Source organism: Carcharodon carcharias, chromosome 6 (genome assembly GCF_017639515.1).
Source record: "Carcharodon carcharias isolate sCarCar2 chromosome 6, sCarCar2.pri, whole genome shotgun sequence".
Classification (NCBI taxonomy): Eukaryota; Metazoa; Chordata; class Chondrichthyes; order Lamniformes; family Lamnidae; genus Carcharodon; species Carcharodon carcharias.
The window spans coordinates 68,221,013-68,247,191 of NC_054472.1; the positions used below are offsets into that span (position 1 = coordinate 68,221,013).

General features: G+C 42.9%; 1 protein-coding gene across 2 annotated transcripts in view; it reads left to right on the plus strand.

Annotated features, from left to right (window-relative positions):
- The window catches only part of kcnv1 (potassium voltage-gated channel modifier subfamily V member 1), an 89,422-nt gene that overhangs the window by 49,282 nt on the left and 13,961 nt on the right, over positions 1–26,179 (plus strand). For both annotated transcript variants that reach the window (XM_041190642.1, XM_041190641.1), the window contains exon 2: positions 9,321–10,289. In XM_041190642.1, coding sequence (XP_041046576.1) covers positions 9,344–10,289 — 946 coding nt within the window. In that variant the 5' untranslated portion in view covers positions 9,321–9,343. The remainder of the gene's footprint in view (positions 1–9,320; positions 10,290–26,179) is intronic.

The following is a 26,179-nucleotide window of genomic DNA, read 5'->3' on the forward strand; positions in this document are numbered from 1 at the left end:
TAAATTATTGGGAAAAGGAGGCTCGGAAAGGGAGTGGGGATGGAGGGGAGAGTATATGATCTGAAGTTGTTGAACTCAATGTTAAGCCCGGGATGCTGTAAAGTGCCTCGTCGGAAGATGAGGTGCTGTTCCTCCAGTTTGCGTTGAGCTTCACTGGAACATTGCAGCAGGCCAAGGACGGACATGTGGGCATGAGAGCAGGGTGGTGTGTTGAAATCGCAAGCGACAGGGAGGTCTAGGTCATGCTTGTGGACAGACCAAAGGTGTTCTGCAAAGCGGTCACCCAGTCTGCATTTGGCCTCTCCAATGCACAGGAGACCGCATTGGGAGCATGCTTCAATTATACAGAGCACTGGTGAGACCACTTCTTGAATACAATGTGCCATTTTGGTCTCCTTATTTAAGGAAGGATGTAAATGCATTGGAGGCAGTTCAAAGGTGGGTTACTAGATTGATACCTGGAATGAACGGGTTGTCTTATGAGGAAAGGTTAGACAAACTGGACTTGTTTCCACTGGAGTTTAGAAGAGTGAGGGGTGACTTGATTGGATGTGGAGAGGATGATTCTTCTTGTGGGAGAATCAAGAACTAGGGGTCAATGTTGAAAAATAAGGGGTTACTCATTTAAGACAAAGATAAGGAGATTTTTTTTTCTCTCAGAGGGTTGTGAGTCTTTGGAACTCTCTTCCTCAAAAGGTGGTAGAAGCAGAGTATTTCAATATTTTTATTCTATTTAGATTCAGATCAGCCATGATCATATTGAATGACAGAGCAGGCTCAAGGGGCTGAGTGGCCTGCCCCTGCTCTTAATTCATATGCTCGTATGTAAGTATATAAGATCCTGAACGGTATTGACAAGTTGGACGTGGAAAGGATATTTCCTCTTGTGGGTGAGTTCAGAATTAGGGGGCACTATTTTAAAATTAGGGGTTGCCCTTTTAGGACAGAGATGAGGAGAATTTTTTTTATCTCAGAGGGTTGTGTGGCATTGGAACTCTCTGCCTCCAAAGGCAGTGGAGTTGAGGTCATTGAATATTTTTAAGGCAGAGGTAGATAGATTCTTGTTAGGCAAGGGAATCAAAAGTTATCGGGAGGTAGATAGGAATGTGGAATTCAAAACACAAACAGATCAGCCATGATCTTATTGAATGGCAGAACAAACTCGAGGGGCTGACTATCCTCCTTCTGCTCCTATTTCCAATGTTCATCTGTATCACATTGCTCTTTATGGGAAGTAGCTGTGCGCAAATTGGCTGCCTCATTTCCTGTATTGCAACAGTGTCAGGAAGATATAATTTTCATAATGTTATTGGAATTTATTGTAAAGTAGAGTAATAGTGAGTTCTGTGTCTATGAGGCTGTGTGTGTGCGTATGTGTGTGTGACTTAATTGAATTAAAGACAGCTGGTCTGAAGTCTTTGATGCAAGAAGAGAAGCTAGGTTTGAAATACTAAATAAGTAAACATGGGTGAAGTTTTAAAATGTGAGGTGTCAAGGGAACATTTGCATTTTTAAATAAACCAGAATAGCTTGAATTCAAAAGAGGGGGTGAAATGTCGCACCTAGACAGAAGAAGTTAAGAAATAACGGGCAGGATTTTCCGCACCTGCCCACTGCTGCGATCTTCTGGTTCCGCCCCAAGTCGGTGGATCTTTGGCTGGGGCGCCGCCTCGCCCCGCGGCAGGTCCCGTCCACAACAGGGTCAGAAAATCCCGGCCAGTGTGTTTATTTTCCCCAAAGATTACAGGTAAAATTAGTAGTATGATAGATTTTTATTATTAGAGAGGTGTGTAAGGGCAGGCATTTTAAGATCTAACACAAGTGTGAAAAGTTTACAGCATCTAAGCCTCAAACTGCTGTCTAGAAGGAACTGAAACTGAGAAAAACTCACTTTGAATTCGACTGTTAATGGTATCATATTACTTTGCCTGGGTCTTTTAAAATCTATGTGTCTTACTGTGGCCTTAACAGAGGTGTAACTGGGAGTTAGATTTAGCTGGGGAAATAGGAGTTATCATATTAGTAAGTTGTAGATCTATGTATGTGCTTAAAATAAGTTCTTCAATGAATAAATGTTTAATTTAGTTTTGTTAAAAAAAAAACAATAAGACTCGGTGGTCTTCTACTACTGATTTCAAGGCACGCATCTTGAAATAAATATACAAATTGCAAAAGAGTTGTGGCAATTGTTTCAAGTTTCCCTTTGGGGTTTGAGCAGCTCACCATTTACCATTGGTTGTGCCATAACAAAATTGGGGGCTCTTTGCAGAATATATTTCCTACTCCATGATTGGTTTGGAGCTGGTGAATCTTAAGGTTATGAAAATGACAAGCACTTTTAGTTCTAGAGTTGGTGTGAAGTAATTTTAAAGTGGTGAGACTGCAAAATGGCTTTATCCATAGCTAAAACCTCTTTGGAAGTAGAAGATGTAACTCTGAATGGGTTACAAAAAGTATCTAAGGGTATGCTAACAGAGTTGGCAGATAAGTTGCTGTTGAGGTTACCTGTAGGGGCACAGAAAGCAGGCATAGTTGAGGTGATAGCACAGCATTTAAAGCTGGAAGTGATACCTGACACTAGGGAGTCACAGCTGGAGGTTGTGAGACTGCAGTTAGAAAGGAAGAGGCTTGAATATGAACAAGCAAAGGAACTGAGGAAACTTGAATTGGAGGCAAATGAAAAGGAAAAAGAATTGGTAATGAAAAAACTTGACTAGAGGCAGCAGGAAAAGAAAGGGAAAACGGAGAGATTATTTCAAAAAGAAATGGAAATGCGACAAATTGATCTCCAGTGGCATAAGTTAGCAATGGAAGAGAGAATGAAGGAAAGAAGACGGTACCAGTTTAAAAAAGCTGGATTTTAAAAAGGAGACTTCAGATGCTGAGGAATGTCCTGATGATGAGAAAACCTTTAACCTAAAACCCAGTGGGGAGATATTTAAATTTGTACAAGTTCTTCTGAAGTTTGAGGAAAGAGATATAGAAGCATTCTTTATTTCACTTGAGAAGATAGCTAATAAGATGAAATGGCCACAGGAAAACTGGACATTGTTGTTACAATCCAGGTTGGCGGGTAAAACACATAAGGTTTATACTTCACTGTCAGAAGAAATATCAGGGAACTATGATGTGGTAAAAAAAAGCTATTTTGAATGCATATGACTTGGTTCCTGAGGCATACAGGCAGAAATTTAGGATATGACAAAACAGCCTGTGTAAACTTATATTGAGTTTTAAAGAGTAAAACAAAGTAATTTTGAGCGGTGGATAAGATCTTTAACGATAGAGATGACATATGTAGCCATTAGAGAGGTAATTCTTTTGGAAGAAGTTAAAGATTCCATTCCTTCAATAGTGGGAACTCATGTGGAGAAACAAAGGGTTAAAATGGTAAGACAAGCAGCAGAGATCACTGATCATTATGAGTTAGTTCACAGAGCTAAACTTTTTTTTGTCACCCTTTTAAATCTGAGAAGAATGGAAAGTGGGAAGGTGAAAGGAAGGTGGGTAGTCAGGGAACAGGAGTAGGTGGAAATTCCTGGAAATTTTTTCTCAGAATAAAAACAAAGGTGTTGAGAGTTGAAGTGACATTCTAAAATTAAGGTGTTTTAATGTAATAAAGGTGGACTTAGGAAGTGTGTTGGAAATTGCAGCAAAAATCTGTTGGGATTATTGGGGTGCAGAAAAGTTCTGGAAGTCAAACTACAGTGGGTACTGAGGTTCAGTCATAGGGAAAACCAATGGTTTTTGTACAGGTAGAACAGGAAGAATAGCAATAGTTAAAGAAGTGGGAATGTGTTCACAATTTACCCAAGGGAATTATGAGGAGCAGGTTGCAGAAATGTTTAAAGATTTTGCATGTGAAGGGAAAGTCTATCCATGTGTACAAGGTGAGGTAGGTAAAGATATTAAAATTTTAAGAGACATGGGGTCTGGTCAATCCTTAATGTTGTGGGATAGTGACATTTGTTGTACAGAGGGCGTATTGCAGGAATAGGTGATAATAAGTAGGGTTTATGGAGATGCTAAACCTATTCCATTGTGAAAGGTAAATTTAAGATGTAAGTGGAAAACAGAAGAGGTGATTGTTGGAGTCGTGGAAAAATTGTCCATTGCAGGGATTCAATTTATTTTGGGTAATATATAGAGGCCTTATCATGCTTCAGCAAATGAAAGCTGGAGGGAAATGCACCAGATGTGTGCAGTGCCTATTGTAGTTGAACAGCCTATACAAGTGTTTTCAACAGAAGTGTTGCAGAGAAAGCAGCCTGGGTTGTTTACAGATTATGTGATAACAAGATCACAGCTCATATGTTGAAACAAGAAGACCAGGAAGTTCAAAGGCAGAGGGTAGGTAGCTGGCACAGTGTTTGAGAACATTGTTCAAAAGGAAAGAACAGAGGACAATTCAGCTGAGGTGTTTAACTCAAGGCAGTTGGTAGACATAAAGGAAAAGGAAATGCAAATAAAATAATAATATCATACAGCTTGCTCAGAGATTTAGGCAGAGTGTATTCCAGAGTGCTATTACCTTAACGGTAATATTTTAGTGATAAAATTGCGGCCTTATCATGTTTCAGCAAATGAAAGCTGGAGGGAAGTGCATCAGATTGTAATACCAAATGGATATAGAAATGAGTTTCTGGGGATAGCTCATGAAATTCCAATGGGGGAACATTTAAAGATATCACAGCAAATGATGAGAGTGAAGGCAGAGAGCAAAGGTACAGCTCATGGTTTTGTTACTGGGGAAATGTGCTAGTCCTGTTACCAGTACTGGGTGTCTCATTAAAGGGAAGATTTAGTGGGCCTTACAAGATTAAAAAGAAACAGAGTCAAATAATTTTTTTAATTAATACTCCAGATATAAGAAAGAAGCAGAGTGTGTGTCATGTAAACATGCTTCAAAGGTACTTTGACAGGGAAGAGGACCAAAAGGAGATGTTAGTAGTGGTAGATAAAAAGAAAAAGGAAAAAATGCAGGATTCTGAAATTGATTTTCCTCTAATCAAATTGGATAATGAGGGGGCACTTGAAAATTTAAATGTAATATTAGTTATCTTCTAGACAAGCATCAACATGATTTGGAGAAGCTATTGCAGTCACATAAAGCTATTTGTGGGAATAAACTGAGGAGGACAAATTTAGCCAAACATGATGTATGTATAGAAGTTTTGTCTTTGTTAAGGCAACATCCTTATAGATTAAATCTGGCAAAGTTATCACAAGTACAGAAAGAAATTGGATTCATGCTTCAAAATGATATCATTAAGTCTAGTTGCAGTAACTAGAGTTTGCCTATTATGCTGGCACCAAAATGGGATGGAACACAAAAAATATGAGTGGACTATCAAAAGGTGAATGCAGTGACAAAAGCAGATGCATATCCTTTATCACGGTTGGAAGATTGCATTGAGAAAGTGGGACAATCAAAATTTATCACAAAGATTGACTTGCTAAGAGGATATTGGCAACTACTGTTATAGGAGCGAGCAAAAGAGATATCGGCATTTGTGACACCACATGGATTATATCAGTTTAAAGTTATGCTATTTTGTATAAAAAATGCACCTGCAACATTTCAAAGACTGACAAACAAAGCCATTGCAGGTCAGAGCAATTGTGCTGTTTATATTGATGACTTGATAGTTTTTAGTTAAATGTGGAAGGAGCATTTACAGCAATTGGAATAATTGTTTTGTCAATTACAAGAAGCTAATTTGGTGATAAAGCTGACTAAAAGTGAATTTGCAAAAGCCCAAGTTACACATCTAGGCCTTACCATTGGGCATGGTAAAGTGGCTCCAAGAGATGCAAAAGTCAAAGCTATCATGGATTTCCAAGTGCCTACAGCAAAATGCAAAGTTTTGAGATTTCTGGGTATGAATGGGTTTTACCGGAAATTTGTACCAAATTTTAGCCAAGTGGTTGCTCCATTAACTGAACTATTTAAAAAGAACAAGAAGTCTCAATGGACACAGGATTGTCACAAATCATTTGACTGTTTAAAAACAGTATTAACTGTAACACCAGTTTTGGCAGTACCCAATTATATCAAGCAATTTAAATTGGCCGCTGATGGGCGGGCATTAGGACCGTATTGTTATAAGAAGATGAAAATGGAATTGAAAAGCCAAAAGGGTATTTTTCATGAAAGTTGTATGTACAACAGGTCATATGGTCTGTTGTATGTACAACAGATATTCAACAATCAAAAAGGAGACCTTGGGGTTGAGGATTTTGAGATTTCTGTTGCAAACAATTCATCAGAAACAATTGTTTACACAGACCATAATCCTTTAAAGTTTCTGGACATACTTTGAGACAAAAGTGCAAGGCTATTCAGATGGAGCTTATTACTGCAACCATTTAATCTACAATTGTATATGTGGCTGGATGAGAAAATCTGATTGCAGATGCATTGTCAAGAGTTTGAAGCATTAAGGGAAAATTGGACATTTTTAACCTGGACACTGGACTGGAATGATTTCTGTTGATATCAAGGATTTATATATGTATTGTTATGTTAATGCATGCATCTGGTAATGTCATAGTGTATTATGTATCAGAGTTAACATAAGATGGGTTCAGAAAATGAAACCACCTTTTTAAATTATGACAGTTCATTTTTAATAAGGAGGGGATGTCAGGAAGATATAATAATTTTCATAAAGTTATTGGAATTTTTTGTAGAGTAATAGTTGCAGTCTGTGTATATGGGTCTGTGTGTGTGTGTATGTGGGACTTAATTGAATTAAGGACAGCTGGTCTAAAGGCTTTGATGTAAGAAGAGAAGCTAGGATTGAAATACTAAATAGGTAAACATGGGTGAAGTTTTAGAATGTGAGGTATAAAGGGAACATTTGCATTTTTAAATAAACCAGAGTAGCTTGAATTCAAAAGAGGGAGTGAAATGTCACACCCAGACAGAACAAGTTAAAAAACAGTGTGTTTATTTTTCCCCAAGATTATTGGTAAAATTAGTACCATGATAGATTTTATTATTGGAGAGGTAAAGTCCAAAGAAATAGTGAAGCAATGGGAATTTGTATTCAATGGGGAAAACATGTATTAAGGAGAGGAGGCTGTGTGTAAGGGCAGACATTTTAAGTTCTAACGCAGTGTGAAAAGCCTCTAGCATCTAAGCCTCAAGCTGCTGTCTACAAGGAACCGAAACTGAGAAATACTCACTTTGAATTCAACTGTTCAGGATATTGTGTTCCTTTACTTGGGCCTTTTAAAATCTATGGACAAAATTTTTAGCTTGATGGGTGGGTGTGTAAAATGATGCAGATTGACGTTGGGCGAGCGTCCTGACATCAATGCACAGTCGCGCGATATTTCATTCGGCGGGCACATGCTAGAGTTGACAGAGTCACATGAGGGGACATGTGTTATTACATTATTTATTTCTTTATCTTTTTTTGAAAATGCTTCATCACCCTGAAGCAGCTCTGTGCCTCAAGTAGATTATGAAGCACGCACTCGCGTGCATACTTGAAGGCTGCACTCGCCCCGCCCACACGGCTGCACAGGCAGCGCTAAGCACTGCCATTCGCATTTCACACTGGGCAGCCTTGATTGGCTTGCCAGTGTGAGATCACCTTCCAGCCTCAATCGCAGGCAGCAGTCGGCTTCCCTCCCACCCACACCAAGCCCACCCGACAAAGGCAAGATTCTGCCCTGTGTGTCTTACTGCTGCCTTAACAGAGATGTAACTGGGAGTTAGATTAATCGGTGATGCTAGGAGTTATCATATAATAATTTATAGACCTATGTCTGTGCTTAAAATCATTTCCTCTATTAATAAATGTTTAATTTAGTTTTGTAAAAAACCAATAAGATTCAGTGGTCTTATTACTGCTGAATTCAAGGCACACATCTCAAAATAAATATACAAATTACAAAACAGTTGTTTCAAGTTTCCCTTTGGGATTTGAGCAGCTCATCATTTACTATCAGCTGTGCCATAACAACAATGAGTACATTTTGAAAGTTCTTCATTGGCTATAAAGCACTTTAGATACCCAGTGGTCATGAAAAGAATTATATAGAGGCAAGTTTTCCTTTTCTCAGTGATATTATTAAAATTTCTTGCATGATTTGAGGACTCACCATAATACATTTGTAAAAGAAAATTTAGCACTATGAAAACTGATTGACCAGACCTACCTGGAAGGTTTTGTATTTGCGTTGTTAGTGCTTTATAGCATCGACAATTAGCTCATTACTTCTTTTGGCTTCACTGCCCTAGTTACCTATTTCACTGCCTTTTATTCTTTGAATTGTTGTACTGATATTATCTCAATGAGTTTTCACCTCTTGCAAACTTTTAAAAATAATCTATTTGACCATTCTTTTAATTATCTCCATTCCCTCCCCCATATTTGATTAGGATACTAGGTTACACTGATGCTTTAATCTGCCATTGATAAAGCACCTGCTGCGTATTTCTATCTGTTCCTGTTTTGGGTTCAGGTTTCCAGTATTTGCAGTTTTTTTTAGTGTTATTCTTGTTGGTTAGACTCATCCTTTCCCAATGTAACGAGTGTACCTTCAGTCTCCAGGCATAAACCATATAAGGATACACTAAACACATCTTGAAAAATAACACAGATTGACTTGACTATGCCAGGTCAATTTTTTCCCAGAATATGCATGTTTACTGGAAGAACCATTGGCATTGGAAAGTAGCACTTACTGAAAATTTTCAAATACATTTAAGATGAAGTGGCATATACCAAGTTAATGGAAGCCAAGTAGAATTTTGAATTCAAGGGACAGTTTTTCTAAGAGAATCAGAAGGTCATTAAAACTCTAAATTTAACATCCTGAATGAGCCCATCAAGGATTTTACACCATCTTGTGTTCCTATTGATTCTATGTACTTCAATGAAAGATTAGACCAGTTTAGTCAAACTGAAAAAACATGCGCTGCAGAATGCTTTCCTCCTGTCTGTATTGTCTGCGCGGTTGATGATGCAGACTTTTTTGTGCTCAAGTTACAATAACCCTTTCCACCAGCCTATGTAAAGGACATGTCATAAAAGCTGTCGTACTGCTGCTAGGGAAAAATGTTAAACATTCATTCAAAATCATATATCACAGTCATGAGCACATGTGCTGGAGACATTTACAGTTTTACAAAGTTTAAAATCCAAAAAAAAGTTTGCACATTGCAGAAGGAGCTTTTCATTAAGCGTTTCATGTAATCCATTTTCAGACCTTAATGGGTAATGTGTAATGCAATGAAAAGGGATGTGGCAATTTTATTAATGTTCATGTGTCCTAACAAAGATAATTTTTAATTTATTTACCAGGTCATCATCAGTGACCATGTACCATGAAGTCGCCCAATTATTCTCCTTGGTTAGTTGAACAGAATGAAGATAATTGCTCAGCTTTCACCCTGGAATCCAATGTTTTCTGCAGTGAAGAACACCTGAATAAAAATCATTTAAACGTCTTTATCATAAACGTTGGTGGCAGCAGATTCATTTTGTCACATGAAACTCTGTTGTCCTACCCTGAAACGCGTCTGGGAAAACTGGCTATGTCTGAACAGGATTCTGTGCTGGAGCTGTGTGATGATGCAAACTTTGTGGACAATGAGTATTTCTTTGACCGAAGTTCTCAGACATTCAAATATATCATAAATTATTATAAAACTGGAAGGTTGCATGTAAATGAAGAACTTTGTGCAATGTCCTTTTTGCAGGAAATTGAATACTGGGGAATAGATGAGCTTAACATTGACATTTGCTGCCGAGACAAATATTACAGACGGAAAGAAATTAATGAAGCTTTAGACATAAAACAAGATACAGAAACAATTCAGAATGAAGAGGAAGATTTTTCTGGAGTGATTTGTGAAAAACTAAGACAAAAACTATGGGTCATGATGGAGAAACCTAACTCTTCAAAGCTAGCTAAAATATTTGGAATCCTTTCTGTAGCCTTTGTTCTCATTTCCATTGCAAACATGGCTCTCTTTTCCCTTGAATATACAATACTGGAACCCCCTTTATTGAATGCAGTTGAGTATATTTGCATCACATGGTTCTCTGCAGAATATCTACTGAGATTCTTATGTGTGAAAAACAAGTGCAAGTTCCTTAAGAGCCTGGTGAATATCATAGACCTCATTGCTGTGATCCCATTTTACATCACTATGCTGGTGGAACAGCTTTATGGAGGCTCCACAGAATTGGAAAATGTGGGAAAAGTTGTCCAGATCCTGAGGTTGATGAGATCACTACGTATGTTGAAGCTTGGAAGACACTCAACAGGTAAGCTCAAATGGGAATTCTGCCACAAAATATATAAATCCAAAGTATCAGCTTTAATACAAATGATTAGAAAAAAACAATTTAAGGTTGTAAAGGTGGACTTAAAGTTACCAGCCAAACAATCTTACTGTGCTATTCCAATGTTCTCATGACTGGCTTCCATTGTCCATCCCCCATAAACTTGAGCTCATAGAAAACTCTGCTGCCCATATGCTATTCTGCACCACTTCTGTGTCACCCACCACCCCCTGTACTCACTCACCTATGTTGTGCCCTGGTCCACAAATATCCCAAATTTAAAATTCTCATCTTTTTATTCAAATCTCTCCACGGCCTTGCACCTCCCACTCTCTGTAAACTCCTCCAGCATTAGCTTTTTATATAGCACCCACTCCCTTCACCAACCATTGACAAGGGTGCCTTCAGCTGTCTATGTCCTAAGCTCTGGAACTCCCACCTTGGAACTCTTTGCCTCTCTGTATCTCTCTCTGCTTATAAAACCTTCCTTATACCCTATCAAAATAACTAAGATCTTAGTCACCCCTCCTAATATCGCGATCTTTGGATTGTTATCCATTTTAGTCAGATTATGCTCCCTGGAAGCACAATGCAACCTTTTCATATATTAAAGGTGATATATAAATGCAAGTTGTTGTTTTTTTTAAGTTGCTAAACTACAATTGATGCTAACACAATTCTCAAAACATAGTTTAGCAGATATATTTAGTCACATATTTGAAAATATGGCTTTTTGGTCAGCTAGAAAACAGGCATGCAGACTGGCATTTCAGTAGTCTTATGGGACAGTTATGATGCACTATAAATGCCCATCATTTCCGAGTGAAGTTTTCTTTGTTACAGGGAGTTGCACATTATTTGGAAACTGCAAAGGGCTTTAAATTTGAGCTGCATTATTGCATGAGCAAGTGATTGAGCGGCATAAATAAAATCTGCAACCATGTTACCTGCCATCCTGATTACCATCATTTTCCAGTACAGTGCTGTCAATATTTGGTTGTCATTGTCTTTAATTTTATTCAAGACTAGAACAATAATGTACCATTCAGATTAAAGCACTCATAGATAAAATGAAATATAATAATGATCAGTATAAATAGATCTGTTTTTGTAAATTTGGATGACATTACATGAAACAAGCCTCATGAAACAGAAAATTAAAATAAGGTAAAGCGACTGAAATGGATAATGGTTTCACCTTCGAGTTCTGAAGAAGTCACATTGCACTCAAAACGTTAACTCTGTTTCTCTCTCCACAGATACTGCCAGACCTGCTGAGCTTTTCCAGCATTTACTGTTTTTATTTCAGATTTCCAGCAGCCACTGTATTTAATTTTTATTTTTTGTGAAACCAAATATTGTTGGTTTCACTTCCAAAATTCATATCCTGGAAGTTTAACTCTCCAGGAGGAGGCTGTGGAGAAAAATTGATTTAGATCTCCTTTCTAGATGGAGTTGAAAGTGCCAGCAGTCTGAATCATTTCATTCAGCCTCAGCATCATAATGATACTTGTGCTAATGTACATTGTGATATCAGTTATTTGTAATGTCACACTAGAGTTTTATGTAGTACCTCATTTGCAATCTCATACATCCTTTTTGGGCATATAGACTTGTAGACACCAACTTTAGCACAGTGTCATATGGTTTGTCATTGATTAGCTGGTAGCTCAACAAGAAATAGCAAAATAGCCTATGATTCACTCTTTATATTGGACTGCTTGCTGCCAGGGTCTCCTTCGGCCGTTGTCAACATTCTCCATTTTCTGCCCAGCCTTTACAAGCTCCAGCCTACACCACTGCATGATAATTCCCAGCTACATTCACAGCTCCTAAAACTAATTTTCATGTGGGGTTGCCTTCCTCAGTAATTTTCCTTTAGGATATAGCAGTGAAGGGCAGAGTGGAGCTAACAAATCGCAAGTCCTAAAATAAAAACAAAAAATGCTCAACAGGAAACACTCAGCAGGTCAGGCAACATCTGTGGAGAGAAACGGAGTTCAGTGGGCGGAATTTTATGGAGGCGATGGTGCTCTAGGCCACTGGCTGGAGAGCCGGCAAGAGTGTCTGTGTTGCCTTGTTTCAAGAACGCCCACCGTACCTTGTGCCACTCAGACACACAGGCCAGCAACAGGGCTTCCCCCAGGATCAAGGACCCCGAGGTTGGAAGTCCTGCCCACCAAGACCTGCCAGCCAATCAGAAGCCAGTAGGTCTTCTGTACTCTTCAGCACCACAGGAGAGGCAGTGGCTGATGCCGTTGCTACACCCACCCAAGGCCTCAGATGGAGGAGGGTCCCAGGTATAGGTGAGTGATGACAGGAGAGGGTTTTGGGGTGGCGGTTGCTGGGGCATGAGGGCTGATCAGCAGCAAGGGCAAGAGGTGGTTTTCAATAGGCCCCCCCTTCCCAATGCTTGGCCCCTCAATCAGGCACGGTGTAGCTTTGAGCAAGAGACCCCTCTGGAAGCCTGTTAGCAAACACACCGAGGTGTGCTTGTCATGCCCCCTGCATGACAAACCCCCCCCTCCCGCTGCTGAGTTAATGGTAGCGGCTGCAAGATAAGGCCCTTAAATAGGTATTAATTGCCAACTTAAGCACCTCAATTGGTGATGGGGTGGGAAGGCCATTCACTGGAGCTCCACACATGCCACCCTCCCACCGATTAAATGCCCCCTGTCACCAAACTCACCATGGGCAAGGGCACAAGATTTGGCCTATGGCCCTTCATCAGAGCTGCTTTTGAAATAGCTAGCTCTGCAAAGCTATGTGAACAGGCACAAACAAATTAAAATTTCCGCCCAAGGCTATTGCTGGCAGATTAATTAATTATTTTTGTATAAATTGTGCATATTTTTATGCCTTTATTATGTAGGAAACCTTACTTTGAGCAGTAAACGCTCAGTTCAGTGAAGAAACCAAGATGACTCCTGAAAGAAATTTCAAGATGTACTTGAAGTGATTTCATTTTGAATTTATGCTCCTACCTAATGGTAGCTATTTACTGAGTGATGAAGTTAAAGGATACTATTGTTTGGCAGTTTTTATTCCTGTTAGCTACATGTGTTAATTTTTGTGATGGATCAGGTGTGATTTGTCACTGTTTTTGAATCTAAGCCTTCTCTCTGTCAAATGAAAGTGTGATACAGAAATGTGCATGGATTACAAAATTAATGTAACATGGGAGGTGTGATGGTAGATATTTCATAATCCTCAGGGGAAGAATGTAAAATATAAATATTTTCAATTTCAACGTCACAGAGTTTGAAATTATGTGGTCCTACTTAGCTGCAAAATGCACTACTACCACTTTTATATGATGGAGAATATTTGGGATGTCACTTTTGGTTATCTGTCTGATGGCCTACTGAGATGTCAAGTGGAGAAGTGAGCTGCCTCCCACAACAAATCTTAGTGGGTACATCAATGTGATATGCTTCATGGTCTTGGACTCATGGCCATGGGCATACTTCGGGGTCAACCCTCATCTTCCATTTATAGAACAGGTGGCCACATTGTCCATACACTGTGTGGGAAGCATTGTCCATTGTCTTCAAAGGAGATCAAAACCAGTGACCTCTGCTGTTGGGTCAATGATAAGCTGTTGGTTTCTTCTGTTGCACACATCCCATGATTCCATCCATCTGGATAAAAGGCTAATACCAGCTGTGTGAATATTAGCTGCTGTTTCCCAATATGGCTAGCACAATCTTTCTTGATAGGTTTTTCAATTTTTTACAAATGGCTCATGACTTTTTTCATCTCCTGGAGCACGATGGCATCATGGCGAATTACAGGCAGGGCAATATGGAGCAGAACTGGGAGCTTCACAGTTGGAATGGACTGAAGCATCCCTGACACGGTTCCAATAGTGATGTTTAGCTACATGTCCATGACCCACGTGTGGCGCAGCAGTATTCCACAGCAGAGTAGATTAGGTTCACTGTTGCAGTGTAAAGTGTCTGGTTGTGCTCCACATGATATTCCAGACTAGGTTCATTCTGATTTCCACTTCTTAGCCACTATTGATTAGTTGAGGCGTATAGGTGAGAAACTTGTCCAGAGTGACGGCCAGGTATTTTGGGTAGGGAGTTATGGGTAAGTCAGCTTCCACAGAGGGCAGCATTCAGTTCTTTCCTGGTGGTGTTATTGTTCAGCTGGAACACCAGCACAACTGTCTTCTCTGGATTGGGGCAAAGGCCTGGTCTGGAGGTAGCACTCAATGGGTCTAGGTTGCTAGTGAATGACCTTCTTGTTCCCTCTAGCGTTGATACATGCATTGATATTGACATAGATGAACTGATGTTTAGCACAGGGCATGTCCACTTTATAGATGTTGAAAAAGACTGGTGTGAGCACCAGCCCGTATAGCAAACCATTGTTCACTTCCCTTGTTCACTGGTATCATCACCAAGGTAATTGTGGAACTTACAATTGCTTCTTAAGGCAAGGGTCCCCAAATTGTAGGTTGCAACCTCCAGTGGGTTCACAGGACGAGTAATTGGGGTCATGAGCTCCGAGGCAGGAATTGCAGCTCTGGAGCAGAGACTCAGATTTGACAATTCTGCTGCAAGGCCCCTTTAAATGTGCACAATTTTAGGCTTGGCCTAGTCCAATGAGCCCTGAGGCCCGATCGCTGACAGCAACAGGGTCGGCAGGATGAGAGGTGTCTTGATTGTCTTTTGTGCCTGTATTCCTGCTGTTTGAACCCCCACCCTGCTCAACAAATCACCACCACCCCCTTGCCCTACATTTTGCACTCTGGGGTTGTACCAAGTGTGAATTAAAATGGAGTCACAGCAGAAAACTTTTGGGAAGCATTGTGTTAAGGTGTTGATAAGCTAAAGAGTTTAGTTGCATTGATGATTGAAAACTTCAAAAGCAGACCTTTGTGCCAGATGATATTTCATGCTGATGACAAATCTAGAAAGACAGCCTTGCCTCAATGCTGGTAGTGAGTGCATGGACCTGCCCAGTGCAGCTTCTTCCTGAAGTCCACTTGCTCATTTGGGAGGGAAATTTCTAAAAGTGTTTTTATCTGATTAAGGATCAGCCGTTCGATTGCCTGGTGACCATAGATAGAAGGGCAAAAAGATGCTATCTTTTTAGATCATGAACTGGTTTTCCTGGTTTTAGGATGGCAATGGCTTTGGAATGGTGCCAGGCTTCTGGACTGTCCATATGAGGGGTCCACTCTTTCACACTCACCTGCTCATATGCATGAGAGGTTATGGTAATTGTATCATGAATGGACTCCTCCATTCCCTGAGTAAGAGACTACATTGCCTCTGGAGACTGTGACTGTGCCCACACATCTCCCATTGCTGCTCCACCAGCACCACTTTGTATATGACCCACAATGCTCAGCATCTCCAGCTGGTGAGCATGGCTGGAGTTGCCCTGTGTCCTCAATGCCCACATGTGGGGCTGCCCACAGCAGCCTCTGTCTCTATCACCTGATCACATGTCATGTTGAGCCAGCCATTCTAAAGTCAACTGAGGCCCAACTGAGGTATGTTTACCCATGCTTGATCCTTGCAACGGCGCTTCCTCAAGGTGCAAATCTCCCTCTGAGGTATCCATGGCCTCCACAATCAGCTGCTGGCTGCTACTGATCCTCCAGCATTGTCCCTGTGTAAGAGAGAAAACATCAGTTCATCTTAGCAGCTGCTTCAACAGAAATCTGTCAGCATGTCAAGTGGCATTTACTGGAAACAATTTCACAAAGTTTGAAGCTGCTTCATGGCGCATTCATGGAACAATCAATGAACTTTCACTGCCTCTCTGCCACACAACAACCTCACAATTGCTGACTTCTTGCACTCTAGCCACCCTTCCAATGTCAAGGGCCTCCTCCTCCATGATTATTGCCAGCTTGGCCATTGCACCCCCTGAATGACTCCTCTTGTGGGTGCTGTGCGATCATTTCTTCTGCAATGTGGAGGCGAAAAGCTCAGCTACAGTTAACCCTCCCATTTGATCATCATGGTCCAAAATCGGATGTGATAATCCTAGCATGGCACCAGCCCTGAGCTTACATTACCATTCTCCCAAGTATACAAAGCTTTGCCCCCTTCCCTCAGGTGAGGGATGGCACTGGGCACACATCTATACATTGACAGCCTTGAGGCACTCCTTCTTAGATGTGTGCAGTTCCTTTAAGACCATCTTGGCTCACAGCTTGGCTTTGCATGTGACTTACCTTGCCAGACCTCAGAAGGTCATTGATGGCTTTCTGCACTGGACCTAAGTCCTGCTAACCACACTGTGGCTGCTGACTTCTCTGAAAATCTCCAACTATGCTTCTGTTATTTGTCTGGCAGATCACTGTCTGCCACTGTCCAGAAATAATATGTTCCTCGGAGCTCTGACCCCCTTCTAGCATGGTCTCCAAGGAGTTGTCAATAAGCTATGAGGTCTTGAAAAATTGCCATGTTAATGCTTTGAAAGTCTGTTCCTCAAGGGCTGACATTCTCTGGCTGTATCCACTGTGATGCTTGACAGGCTGCCATTAAATGGAACCCGCCACTTCCAGCTTCCACCTCCTGATCGTTCCTGCCATCCATACGTAATTGGTCGAACTAATTGGTCACCTCCAGCAGGATGTTGACCCGCGTTGCATTCCAACCTCTAGTGAAGCCAAGGCACAGAAATGGCCTTGACATCAGGCTGTTGACAATTTTGGCAAAATCCAGCCCATTGTATGTATGCTGTGCATGTGTGCATAGGTTGTGAACTGGAGTCATAAGCTTGTCATCAGTGGATAGAGTTTGTCACCCAGTAACCAGCCTTTGGTGTGCCATGATGGCTGAAATACAGGTGGCAAGCAGGCTGGTCAGAGTGATGGCATTGTGACTGCTGGCAGGATACTGGGCATTAACTGCTTGATAAACATCTAATAGTCACACAATAGCTGCTGCTGGGAGAGCAGAATCTGTTTGAGTTACAGTACATGGACAGAGTTGATATGCACTCCTGCACCCCTCCCCCTCTCCTTCCCATCCCCCCACCCCCGCCACGCCACCCCTTGCAAAGCAGCATGGGTAAAATCAATTGCACCCTGTACCACAAGGAAGCCTGTAAACCATGCAAACCCTTGTGCCTGCTCCACCTGCTTCTCTCTGGCAAGAAGGAATTGAATGAATGTACTTCTCAGTGACCTGCCTTATGCAACAGTGCCTTGCAAATTGCAAAATGTTGCTATTATCACCAGCACCAGCCTGGAAGAAGTCTTACACATGTAAGCTCATGGCCACGGTTACCTTCACAGCCACTGGCAATGCAATCGTTGCCCTGCTCTCAGGCTGGAGCCTTGGCTGCAGCAGTTGGTAGATTTCAATGAGGACCTCCTTAGTGAGGCACAGACACCTCAGACATTGGCCATAACTGAGGTTCAGGTCGGAAAATTGCTCCTCAAACACCCTTGGTGGATATGGTCCCCTGCTGGGAGCCCTCCTCCCCCTCTTCCTCCTCCACCTTTTTCTCAACCTTTCCTGCTCTGCATGTTCTCTGCACATTGTCAAAGTCATGTATGACTTCGAGGGGAAAGCCTACTTATGCACCAATGCCTGGAGGAAAATGATTAGTGCAGAAGCCTTGAAGTCAATAAAAGGTACTTCAACACCTGCCAAACCACACCCTGTACTTTTGAAAATTGAAACAACTGTGGAAAATCAAAGGAAATAAAGCAGCAACATTTAAGTAGTTTATGACCCCCTTCAAATAGCACTGGCTGGGGGAGAGGGATGCAGGGTTCTTTCTTGCTGCATTTTCAGCTGTGTGATCTCAAGACAGGACATCGGCTGAATTATGGAGCTCCAATGTGGCCGTGCTATTGTCAATCCTGCGTTGACTTCATGATCTGCCTGCTCTGCACACTTACCATGGACAGTAACTACATCAGTGTGAAACCCATTACAAACATGGCGCGCGGTGCACTTTGCATTTGAAGTGTGCGTGCCTGGTATGGAAAGCATTTTGGACCTCTAATGGCACTTGTAATGGCCAAAACATGAACGCTACCAAGTCCAATTTCTCACCAACAGTGTTTTCTTTACCTATGCAAGTTAAATAAACCCTGCATGCAATATGGACAAAGTTTTTGTTTCGCTGTTCATTTGTCTAGGCTGTGACTGTAAAGCAAAAGCCAAAAAAACCAAACTTTTTTCTGTTTGCATCTTTCCTTTCTTAAGAAATCATTTATAATTAAGCGACTGTTGGGTAAAATGTCAGCTTTTTTCACCTTCCTTCCCCCGCCATCCTCTGCTCTCCGCTCTCTTTCCTCGGCCCTACCTTCTCCCTTTTTCCGTTCTCCTATCTCTTCTCTCTTTCATAAGTAGAAATCAGAAACACATCAATAAGTGACCAGAGTCATTAGGTGCAATAGAAATGATAAAGAATTACATCCTCATTACTGCTTCAGTAAGTGTTCAGTACACATGCCTTCCCAGTACTCCCAGAAGGTAATTAAAATTTCTCATGTTGATCACTTTTATATTTAAATTGGCTCTTAGTGATACTTTTGATTCATTTTACATTTGTTATATTAAATAATATTTTAATGTATTATAAATTATTTTATTTGTAATACTATAATATTAATTATATTATAAATATGTTAAGAAATATTATTTAACTATATATGTCATCATTTTTATTTAATATAATTTATTTTATTATTGTAATTTCAGGGATTTCACTTCGTCTTTAGTGTCTGTAGGTAACAACACCCAATCAGACCCCACTGACAGGGCAGAATTTTCCCAGAATTACACTAAGTGCGGGTGGGTAAAACGGAGTCCTACCCGCTGATGAAAATAGCAGGATTTCACACCGTGTCATCCTGAACCCGCCTCATTATTTATTCACTCCCACGAAACACACCGTTTCCATGGTGAGTGGGCTCTCATTCGCCCACCCATCATCTCCCCACTGTTACGTCACACCAGCTGCCATCTTTAATAGGCAGCCACCAGTACAGCGCTCATCGCCACCAGCTCACCACCGCTGCCTGGGAGACATGGCCAGCAAAGGAGAAAAGACTGCAGCCCCCCGCTTCAACGACAGGCCCCTGGAGCAACTGCTGGATGCCATGGAGGCCCGCCAGGATGCGCTCTGCCCCCAATCTGGCCACAGGATTGGTAGCAGTGTCACCAACCTGGCTTGGGAGGCATTGGCAGCAATGGTCAGCACAAATGCCCTGCAGAGGAGGGCAGCCACCTAGTGCCACAAAAGGATAAATGATCTCCTCTGTGCCACCAGGGTAAGTCACTCTTTTCATCACTCCCAACTCATACACTCACAAACCCATCACACTTCCACAGGGTCCTCAATCACTGCCAGTGCAAGGGACATCACCATTCACTCTTTCACACACACCATCATTGACCTCATCCCATCCATGCGGCCATTCACCAACCACACAGGCCAGGCATACTTATCATCTGGCCCGGCAGACATCTTGATACACTCTCTCCATCTCTATCCATGCAGGACAAACTGGCACACAACAGGAGGGAAAGGTCACAGACGGGTGGAGGATTGCCAGAGATCAAAGTGCTGACAGAATTCGAAAACACAGCCATCCAGCTGGCCGGCGATGACCGGGACCGGTCCTGTGCTGATGGTGAAGTTGGCACTGCTCTACCAAGTGAGGATCCAGCAGTCCAGCGTTCATCAGACAACCGTGCTCTGAGTGATGTGTCCTCTGTCACAGACCACTGCCATGCACTAATTATGTCCCCTTGCTTTTACAGGCACATCTGCCAAACAACCGATGGATTCCATGACCCAGGGCCTCCAATCAAGCTCCAAAGAAACCTCTGAAGAGGAATCTGGAGGCGTCCTCCCTGAAGTCCTGTCACAGCGCTCACCCACACCCTGCACCAGTGCAGAGACACACACCTCGGTGGCATCCAGCTTTACGGTAACCCCAGGATCGTATTCTGGTGAGCACATCACACTTTCTGATCCACAGCAGGCGGAGGCAGGGACTTCCCAGGTCCCTGGCACTCGGAGGATTGCTGGAGGCCAAGTCATATTCATGTAACAGTTGCTGGAGCTGCAAAGGCAAGCTTGGGACCATCAGGAAGGGATGTCCACTGCACTCCTCAGAATCCGTCTGTCTTAAGGCTGAGGTGATAGTGCCGGCATTGCAATGCACTGAGGTCAGCACTGGCAGGATGGCAGCTGCCATGGAGACCTTGGTCCAGGACGTCACTTCTGCGCGGGCTTAACTCTATCGCTGATGCCATAGTTGGCCTCCAATAATATCAACACAAAAGGGGTGCCAGGAAACTCAATCTCACTCCAGCCACCCCTTCTGCTCACGGAGTCAGCCTGGGGCCCATCAGGCGCCCATAAGGAGGAGGATCAGCAGGTACACACTCAGGGGCTGTCCGCCCAGGTGACTCTGGGAGTGACCGGCCCATCCAAATACCATCTTCCTGTCACCTCTGCAGCTCCAGCTTCACAGGCCAAGGAGGGTGCCATTACCACACAGCAGGACTCTAAAAGCAGGCTGGGGCCCTCCAAGTCTCGGCCCTCCAGAGGATGCCTGCCAAAGTCATCACAGACGGGGCGTCACAGTCAGCAGGCTGCCTCCACCTCTGCTGTGAATGTCTGGGGAGCACCAAGATGTAGTGACAGGTTTATGAAAGTTAGGTAAAAGTAGTTGCACAGCCTGGGCATGGGTGTTGATCACTTGTACATACTGTTCAGTATTGTCAATAAATTCCTAAGAATGTCTCCCTGCTTTTGGCTCCTTGTTCTGATGAGCAGTGTTCTTGTCACTCAGATGTGAAACTTTTCTGCACAAGATAAAAGGCAGGTGTCTCAGTCCAGGGCCTCTCCCCTGTGCCCTGTGCAGCTTTCAGACCACAGTGATGGCCCAGACTCATTACTGATGTCTGCACTTTGGCGGTACTGGTCATTGCTGCCAGAATGTAGTGGGCAGGTGCCACAGAGTTCTCTCATTCTCTCTGTGTGCTCTCAGCACCTTTAAGGTAGGTCTGGCCCCCATCACACCAGCATTTGCGACCAGTGATGTTGTGCACAAGCTCCTTGGGGAGAGGTAGGTTGCCCTTTGGGAGAGGTAAAGTACCTTTTGGATTGTCAAAAGTAGACAATCATGTGCACAAAAAGTGCATAAACTCATTGGAACTGTTGGGATAGCTATCAAGGTAGCTGTCAAGCTGTCGAGGGATTTAAATCTCTTGCACTTTAGTTTTTTTTAAAGCAACTTGTAGTGTTAAAAAAAATCTTGCTATTTCACTTTCTGTTTTGAAATAAGCCTGAGGGTTATCTTTACAGGGTTTTGTGCTGCATGACTGTTTCCACAACCTTTCCTTATCACAGTAGGGTGCCTGTCAGTTCACAGTTTGATTTACAACTGCAAGTTGTTATTAACATTTGAAGTGGAACTATAAATACAAATACTTGTTTTCATAAGGGATGAAAGGATTTAAATGTAGTGAATGGGTTTTTATCAATGAGAGTGTTGTTTTTTGAAATAGTGAATTCATCACTAGACACTTGAGAACTTTATTTAATCTTAGCATGAATCCTCAGGTCTGCCCATGGTGGATACTGAGTGAGTTGGCATGGTAGGTATAAGGGCAAAGGGTGGTGGGCAGGGGGCATGAGTCAGCATTAATTTGGCACAGGGACCATAAAGGGCCATGGCAGGGTGAGTGGAGGGGCACAAGTTGGCATAGCAGCTATAAAGGTCCATGGGGTTGGGTGGGGGGGGGGGGGGGGCAAATATTTGCTTGGAGGGTATGAGGGTCCATGAGGGGTGATGAGAGCATGAAGTGGCAAGAGTGGGCATGGATAGGGTATGGGGAGTATATGGGAAGGGGGCAGTGTGAGAGGGTGTGAAGGCTGGAGGCCCTTGTTTTGTTGTTTATTTTTATAGCCTAGACAAAGTGCTAGTTGACCGAGGCTGGACTTTGGCCCAGCCTGCCTCCGCATCCAGCAGCCTCTGACCTCTTTCCAGGGTTGCCCACCACAACTCCCATTTTCAGCCACCTTGCGCCCCCACCCTGCCCCGGGACTGAAGATGCAACCTTCTCTGGCGCTTTTTGCTGGGTTAGGTTTGCAGAGCAGGGAATTGGCCTGACTCTACACTTGCAACCCAGGGCGATACATCAGGCCTACGTCCTTCAAAATCAGGTTAGATAAGTCAATTATCCACACTGAACTGATAACCAACCTTAGGCAATGCAAAGAGACTTGTGATTGCACTTAATGACCATGATTGATACAAAGTTAACATCTCAGACATATGTGCAATAGAAATTTATAATTTATATAAATAGAAATTTATAACATGAACTTCTTCAAACTAGTGGCTTTTCTGTTGTAGAATAATTTGTGTGACTTTGGGGTTAATCCCCTACATACTTTTTCTAGCAATACAAAATATAAGTTTAAAAATTCAACACTGACAATCAGTACCTTTTTGTCACATGTTCTTCTTGCTACTGAGTTTGCCTTTGGTGCGAGTGTATGGTATGAAGTTCGAAAACTTAAATGCCTGCTCCTGAGTACTTCTTCAGTGGCTGGAGTCTGGAAAATGATTGGCTGTTACATAGTTATGTGAATCTCTTGGGACTGAGGTGACTCTTAACTAATGGCTGCAAAATTCCAATATAGACTTATTGTGAGCCAAACCATTGTGCAACTGCATGGCCCTGAGCCTCTTTAATCACATTTGCTGGCATTGGAGGAGACTGGCTGGAGGAACTTTGTAAGCTGTGATCCAAAAAAGAGCAGCATCGTCTGCAACATCACTGTTATGTCTACCAGGACATGGTTTTGTCACTAAGCTTGTTCACTCTTTGAGACAAAGATGACCATGTTCATCATTTGGAGTGGATATGTAAATGACTGCCCAGGCTAATCTGTATCCAGAAGGTTCTACTGCGAATTGGACAGGATACCACAGACGATTGAGTTTTGGGCAAGTGACCTGCTTGTGATTTCCCCTCCTTGCATTATTTCCCTTTGATATGCACCTGCTTTCGAAGGAGGCCATACCATTTTTTTCTGGTTGTGCCAGGTGCAGTGATCCCAAGTGAGCTTCCCACAGGAATCAAATTCAACATGAAAACTCCTAAATGAAGTCTTAAGAGTGCCCTTGTAGTGCTTCCTTTGACCGTCATGAGAATGAACCCAAGACTGAAGCTCTGCATAGGAGATTCACTTTGGTAAGTGAATGTCAGGCATTCTGGCTACCTGACCAGACCAATCCAGTTGTGACTGTCTCAATATGGTGTGAATGCTTGGCATGCCAATTTGGGTCAGCACTACAATGTCTGGTATTTTGCCCTTGTATCTGATCTTCAGAAGCTTCCAGATGCCGCTCAAGTGAAAGTGGTCAAGTTTCCTGGAATTATGCTGGCACATAATCCAAGTCTCACTTGCATAAACTGGGTAGAACTATTGCTCTATAGACTTGCAGTTTGGTAAGCAGACTTAATCCTCTTCATTTCCAGACTGATGTTTGAAGTCTGCCAAAGGCTATGCTTGCTTTGGCAACTTCTGCATGCATCTCATCACCAAAGTAGACAGCTTGAGAGCATGCGCTGCTGAGATAAATTAACTTATTCAACCCTGACAGGTTCTGATCATGGACTGAAATATTGGGCTCAAAGTGGAGCTTTCCTGGAGCAGGCTTGTACATTGCTTCAGTTTTCTTTGCGCTAATCGTAAGGCCAAAGTTGTCACATGCATTGGAGAATAAGTCCATACTACATTACATGTCCAGATCTGAACTGGCAGCTAGCGCACAGTCATCAGCAAACAGGAAATTGCAAAGTATGTCCTTGGAGACCTTTGTCTGTGCCTGGAGGTGCCTGAGATTGAGCAGCTTCCCGTTCATGTGATATCTGATTTTGATGGCAGGATCACCATCATGGAATGCATTGGAGAGCGTGCTGAGAAAAATATTTTGAAGAGGGTTGGAGCTAACATGCAGCCCAGCTAAACTCCATTAGTGACTGGGAATAGTTCAGAAGAATCACCATCAGCCAAGACACATGTGAGCATGCTGTCATGGAGCTGTCAATTAATGCCCACCTAAAGGCTTCATCTCACTGCCACAGGGATTTAACCGGCAGCTCAAGAAGCTCATGCCAAACATCCAGTCCTGCAGATTTCCCTGGGTCCAGCAACGCAACCCCAATGCTTTACAGTCTGCCAGATTTCCCTCCTCCCACATGGCATCTCAAACCCCAGCCACCAGCCCCCTCATCACCCTTGACCCCATCATCAGGGCTTGCCAGTGTGGCACCCGGTGAGAATCCAATACACTTTCTCATTCTCTCAGTTCCTTCACCTCCGTCGCATCTGTTCCGATGATGCTACCTTCAAAAACAGTTCCTCTGACATGTCCTCCTTCTTCCTTAACCGAGGTTTTCCACCCACGGTCGTTGACAGGGCCCTCAACCTTGTCCAGCCCATCTCCCGCGCATCCGCCCTCACGCCTTCTCCTCCCTCCCAGAAACATGATAGGGTCCCCCTGGTCCTCACTTATCACCCCACCAGCCTCCGCATTCAAAGGATCATCTTCCGTCATTTCCGCCAACACCAGCACGATGCCACCACCAAACTCATCTTCCCTTCACCCCCCCATTGGCATTCCATAGGGATCGTTCCCCCCGGGACAGCTTGGTCCACTCCTCCATCACCCCCTACTCCTCAGCCCCCACCTATGGCACCTCCCCATGCCCACACAAAAGATGTAACACCTACCCCTTCACTTCTTCTCTCCTCACCGTCTAAGGCCCCAACCACTCCTTTCAAGTGAAGCAGCATTTCACTTGCATTTCCCCCAACTTAGTCTACTGTATTCGTTGCTCCCAATGCAGTCTCCTCTACATTGGAGAGACCAAACGTAAACTGGGCGACCACTTTGCAGAACACCTGCGGTCTGTCCGCAAGAATGACCCAAACCTCCCTGTCACTTGCCATTTTAATACTCCACCCTGCTCTCTTGCCCACATGTCTGTCCTTGGACTGCTGCATTGTTCCAGTGAAGCCCAACGCAAACTGGAGGAAGACCACCTCATCTTCCGACTAGGCACTTTACAGCCTTCTGGACTGAATATTGAATTCAACAACTTTAGGTCTTGAGCTCCCTCCTCCATCCCCAACCCCTTTCTGTTTCTTCCCCCTTCCTTTTGCTCTTTTTTTCCAATAATTTATATAGATTTTTCTTTTCCCATCTATTTCCAATATTTTTAAATCTTTTATGCTCCCTCACCCCCACTAGAGCTATACCTTGAGTGCCCTACAATCCATTCTTAATTAGCACATTTGTTTGGATAGCATCACCAACTTCAACACCTCTGTGTTCCTTTGTTCTTTTGTCTGTGACATCTTTTGATGATCTGCTCCTATCCTAATAACCCCCTCCACTTCTTCCACCCCCCCACCACCCCCCCACCACCACTAAACCAGCTTATATTTCCATCTCCTTGTAAAGAAAGATCAGTTCATCAGTTCTGTTGAAGAGTCATGAGGACACGAAACGTCAACTCTTTTCTTCTCCGCCGATGCTGCCAGACCTGCTGAGTTTTTCCAGGTAATTCTGTTTTTGTTTTATACTTTCCAAAATCCTGATCCAGTGCTGCCCTCCTCTGTTCCAAAGTTCTGGAGAGTTGCTGGCCTCTGATTGGCTCTCTGAGGCAGGACTTTCTGATCCAGAAGGCCGGTAGTCCTGCCTCCAGCCCATTAACAACCAACAGATTGTTAAATAGCTACAGGGCAACCAGTGTTCCCTTAGCTGACTCCCCCTTCATGTTTTTTGCCGGGGAGGAGGTGGGAGGAATACAGCGCCTTGTCTAACTCAGCCCAGTTTCTCCCTACCTACT